A 5683-nucleotide genomic window follows, 5' to 3' on the forward strand; every position below is an offset into this window, starting at 1 on the left:
GTCTCATTCTTTTTAAGACCATAACAGTTTTACGTATTTCGCTTTGGCTGGTGTTTCGCATCTAACGAGCATAATTCTAGTTATATTTATTAGTTATATTTGTTTCTTGCACCTGTAGGAATAAAACATACTAGGCGTCCATTTGCCAATTCCTATTGCTTTTCTTCCCGCTTTCACCTAATAGTGACTTGAAATAGTTGTTTGCCATTTTCGTGACAGGTTGTTGCGGATGACTGCGATTAACAAAATAACTGCAGAGAATTAACGCGGCTACACCTTGCATAGCCAACGCAGTCATTAGTTTGGCATAGTTTATATTATTAGATGGTAGATGCATATTACGTCGCCTGCCACAGGCACGCTGATCGAGATAACCATAAGGTAAGTTGCGAAAGTTGGCGGGAGGGATAGATATAAAGCCCGCTTTAACCGCATGACCGTGTCGGCGCGGCCTATATACAGAGCAGTCTGTCTAATCCGGGATACTGCGGTTCTAGAAGGGTAGACCCGGATTTCACTCTCGTTGATGCCCAAGCTGGCGGCGCCTGCCCTTTCGACGACGCAGGAAATAGGGAGCCGGTTAGATGTCGTGACGCAGCGCTTTCGCCCCAAGAACTGCACGTACGCACAAGATGCTTACAAAGCGAATGCAGTTTCGAATCGCTCATAAGGCTAATATCTCCGAGTTCGATATTACAGCCGAACGCTTCAACGCATTCAAAATGCGATAACTTATTACACTGACAGCTCCTTCGCAGCCCTTATCGCGTATCGCGTAAAAGGACGTTCATAATTCCCATGTGTTCAATGCTGTTCGCAGTGTGCGTCCCAAGGCACTACCTGGTACGTGATGTACCGCAACGCGGAACAGGGCGGATTCGGGCCAGATGACCGCTGCCTCAGGGACACCCAGATAAGCGAGGTGGCTGACGACAAAGCCCGCTTTCGCTTCTGCTACGGCAAGGGACAGGAAAGGTAGGTGCCTCCCTTTCTTTGAACCTTTTAGATACCTCATTTTCGGTGTCATTTCATCGTCAGACCCTTCGTAACACGTCTTGCGCATGGTGGTGTTTTTTTTTTTTTTTTTACAGCTTTAAAGGCGAAATAACGCATCATTAATGTAGTCAGGTACCTGTGGCAACTAGAGAACTCACTGTGTACTCATTTAGTCAGCGTTTTCAAGAAATGCTTCAAAAATAGACTGCTGGGGGCAGCCTTACATATAGTTTAGCTTTTCTAAATATTCTTCTGGCTCCGAGTAGCTCCTTCAGTCCACACTTTTCTCCCCTTGACTTCGTGTTATTTATAACCTTGACTTCTACCAGGCCTATATTTAATAATTTAGCCAGGTTTATATTCAGTTATATATCAATCAAAAATTCGTTACTTTATATTTTTATATATAGATGAGCACAACAGAGAACAGAAAGGAAAACCATAATAAATATAAAGTTGTGCGTACGCCTGTGACTCTGGCTTGAAACATCGGCTTTACAACTGAAAAAAAAAACGAAAAAAAAATTGTTTTCTCAGTCCATAAACGCATATTATATTTCTGAGATTCCTTCTTTTACATGCATCTCACTGTTTCAAAAGTTATTTATAACTTTATTTATGGATAAAGCGATCTTGTGCACAAGATCATAGCAGGTGGGAAACATCGTGTTAAAATATGAAAATACAGACACATACAAATAAAATAGAATTGAGCATAAAAGGGCAACAAAATACCGCGGCAACGTCACCAATGACAATCATTTCAAGCGTTGTTCAAACAAATGCAATGATGTCTGCCTGACAACATCATACGTGAGGTTATTCCGATCACTGATGGTCCTTGAAAAAAAAAGAATATTTAAAACTATAAGCTCGCAAATTTATGGATGTTATAAAAAAGGAATGAAGACTTCTAGTTTGATACCCAGAGGAACAAGTAAGGATATTGGAGGTCTCAACGTTGAATTGATTATTAATTAACTGAAAGAAAAACTTTAGGCGACATGTGCAATGACTTTTAGGAATAGAGGGTAAGCCGCCTTTTGTGAGGGTAACTGATTGACATTCGCCCGTAAATGTTATATATCAACAATACTGCTTTATTTTGAATTCTTTCCAGTTTATTTATGTTTACATTTGTAAAAGGTTCCCAGATAACTACTTCAAATTCTATGATTGGTTCAATAATAGCGTTGTAGGCAAGGAGGCGTGTGCCAGAGGTGGCTAATCTCAGCGAGGTTCGTAAGAAAAAAAAGCTTTCGGAAAGCATTTGCTGAAACATAATCGACATGCTTAGTCCAAGAGAGGTTACTAGAAATCCAGAGGTCTAGATACTTATATTTTTTAACTTCATGAATAAAATTATTATTAACAGTCTAGCGATACAGAAGAGGGTTCTTTTTAGTGTTATTATCATAAGTACGGTCTTGCAAAAAAGGACTGTTACTGACTGATGTGAGACCGACATTGGATTCTGGGATCTTTGCAGGAACTCAACATTTGCATTTAGGTCGTCTGAAGGACAAACAGGCAAGAACATAATCGAGATTCAGCTCGACGGAGGTAAGTATACCCCGCACAATACACAGTTCTCTAGAAATGCAAGTAAATAATGGAACATCAAGAACCAGAGCTGAGGTCAGACCGCAGGGAGTCAGGGGCAAAAGATAAGAACTTATCTAAATATTTAACAAAATCTCATTTCTACCATGACACTGCAGGTTGATTTTTTTTTATTCAGCGCGTTTCGATTTCCGACACTTAGCTAAGCTTAAAATACTGCTATTCTCGTGCTATGATTGCTCGTACTGCGAGATTCTAGAGACGACACTCAGCTGTAGCTGCTGGTTGAGTGGGCTTTGTGCCTTGGCTCACCTTTGCAACTAACTCGGCGAGGGCAGACGATCTAGATGCCAACCTTAACTTTAGAACGATTTTCTGTTAAATATAACAACTCTTGTGAAAGCTACCCCAATGGCACTCTTCTGGAGAACACAGTTAGGAAAGTCGCACCACTACGAAATGTCTTTATTTTACTCGGCAACCTCTAGTGTTTATGTCCAGCTTTGTTGCACGCGGACACATAGCAGACAAGCGTCAGAAAGCCTCTGAACTATTTATTTAAGCAATGCTATTAATCCTATGTTTTCATTCCCTTCTCTGATTAGCCCCTAAGGCAGCCTTGTACGACCTGCTATTCGTGGACTGCAGATACTGCAAGATTATGAAGAGTCAGGGAAGTGAGTATTGGCTCTCTAAATGCCTCTGCAAACCAAAAGCTCCAATGAAACTAATGTTATTGTAGCGCTAGCCATGCATTTTTGTTTTTATTGGATTACGTCCAAATTTCACGTTCACCGAATTTGTGCTGAAAAATTCGCTCTGGGCTCACGACAACACTGTTGTACAGATGTGCATTATACGAAAAACAATAAATGAGATTATTTGAGGATACAGCGCAAGATCAACAGTTGCTGATGCTGCTATTTGCAGGCTTCTTCGAATCGAATGTGCACTGCATGTTCGAATGTTCGAATGTGCACTGCATAAAAAGATAGCGTTCAGGTAGCGTTCGCGCAATGTGGCACGAACAGTGAAGGAGGTCGTAGATGTGTAGTGAAGTCACGGCGGTGTATACTTTTCGACTCGTTATGCGATCAATGAAAATGGGAAACTGTGCCCACAGGTCTTCTGACCGATGATAATGGTAATCTACTAGTACCTAACAATCCGTTACCTGCCAGCGATGTGCACAATTTTTGGTTTAGATGGGAGTTTATAGAAACATATACTCCGTACCTTTTCTACGAAAGATGCAGTCTGTTCATTGGTGTAACACGGCACCGCACTGACCATCGCAGGACCAAAATGCATGGTCTCTGTGACCGAGGACTCTCTTCGCCATGGACTTCCCCAGCATTGCCAATTCCTGTACGACCTGTTCTGCGGAACTGAGCACACGTACCAAGTCTCGGACGCCAGCTGTCTTGGAGACGACAAGAAGCAGGGATAACAGCATACGCCTGAAAGCTGTCTTCGGAAAGCCCTTTCCGCGCGTGTGGGCAGAAAATAAAAGGGGACAGAGAAAGTCTGCTCTATTTTGAAGTGTCATTAAGATTTATCACTGCGCGTCTGTTTAAACGCCAAGCCTTGGTCATTTAAATATGACCAGAAAATCTAATGTTGTGAACCCTAGTAAGAGCTATTAACAAATAAAGAAAACACAAGTATATCACGTAGCTTGATAACATGTGGCCGGTAGGCGAATACACTGCCCTAAGTGCAGCTTGAAACAAACTGCGTCTCCGCTACAGTGCTTTTTGTGCTTTATTACAATTGAGTGCGCTCTAATTCACAGCTAGAAGCACAACTCCAAGTTCGCCGTGCTTCACAATGCACGGACCACGTCGCCGTAACTGCATGGTATATGTACACCCGCCCACAGACTTACCACGAATAACAGAAGGCATGGCTCGGACTGCCACCAGCACTGTAAAACCATAGTCATGGGGCACAAGAGAATACTATAGATACGTTTAGGGCGGCTGGCAAAAGCTGGTGAACAGATTGCTTGGGGCGCTTTTTCGACTGGGCCTCATCACAGCGTAGACAACTCACTCGTTACGCAGGCTTATTCGCGTTTCGCTCGTGGATAAGGCAACCATCACGCTGACGCCCAGGTGTCGCACTTTTTTTTTTCCGAGCGGAAACCTGAAATTACGCCTAAAGCTTCCGGCGCTAGCGCACCTCCCGAGATTCATGCGAAGTTTGCGGAGCTAACAATAAGTACTCTGTCGTAGTCAAGGCACAAAAAAATTACACGGATTCAACGCTGTTGAGCCTAGTGTGGAACGAAAGCTTTGACTGTGGACCATCGAACGTTGCATCGAACACAACCAGCCTTGCGTTGAATGCATCAAATTTCACCGGCGTTTAAGTGGTGGTGGTAAAAGTGTTTATTGCATCTGATTATGGGGGACACTTAAGCTCCGCCTTTAGGTGTCTGACGCAATAGCGTAGGCTACCAACCCACATATAAAGCCCCGCTTTAACCAAACCGTATGAACGTGCCTTAGTGGACTATAGGGATAACGTGAATACCAAGGTCCTGGCAGGCTGGTTCGGACATCACCGTCCCATGTGAAAAGAGAGACCCAAGTTGGCAGCTCCTGCCACGGTGCCACGGGGCCACGCCGGCGGCTTGAAAACCTACAGTAGTGTAGCTTTCACTAAAAAAACAAGCAGCACAGCAAAAGCGGACTAGAGGAGCCTGTGAGGTTTGACAAAGAATAATACTAAGAGTTGCATGAAATTGTGCCCCGTACTTCCTACGAAGGGTGTGAGCTGCGGCAGCTTAGTGCACAATTTTGGGTTTCCATGATTAGAAACCTGCACTGCGTTTCCCAGGCGTGTCAGACCGCACAGGTGGACAAAACGAAATCACCAGAGAAACGTAGCCAGCGCAGGGTGTCACAGACAAGGGATCAACAACGCGCACCGTGCCCCTGAATCTAAAGCCCGGTGTGACACTCGACGACTACCCTCATCAAATGAAAGTCGAGAAAAGCTTCTGTAACGAGCGCTCTTTCTATGCGGCGATCGAGTCGGTACAAAGCAAAACATTCAAAGCGAGTGGGCACCAGATATCGTCATCCGCCATAAACAGGCAGAGAGCATTACCTCGCAC

General features: G+C 43.8%; 1 protein-coding gene across 1 annotated transcript; it reads left to right on the top strand.

Annotated features, from left to right (window-relative positions):
- Nucleotides 1–324: 324 nt before the first annotated feature.
- LOC146207967 (uncharacterized) lies at nt 325–4009 on the top strand. Its single transcript, XM_084577875.1, has 5 exons — nt 325–381; nt 821–975; nt 2486–2559; nt 3165–3236; nt 3858–4009. Exons 1-5 carry the CDS (start codon nt 325–327, stop codon nt 4007–4009), a joined length of 510 nt encoding a protein of 169 aa, XP_084434001.1.
- The last annotated feature ends 1674 nt before the right edge of the window (nt 4010–5683 follow it).

Source organism: Amblyomma maculatum, chromosome 1 (genome assembly GCF_055883805.1).
Source record: "Amblyomma maculatum isolate TAMU_Amacu chromosome 1, ASM5588380v1, whole genome shotgun sequence".
Lineage (NCBI taxonomy): Eukaryota > Metazoa > Arthropoda > Arachnida > Ixodida > Ixodidae > Amblyomma > Amblyomma maculatum.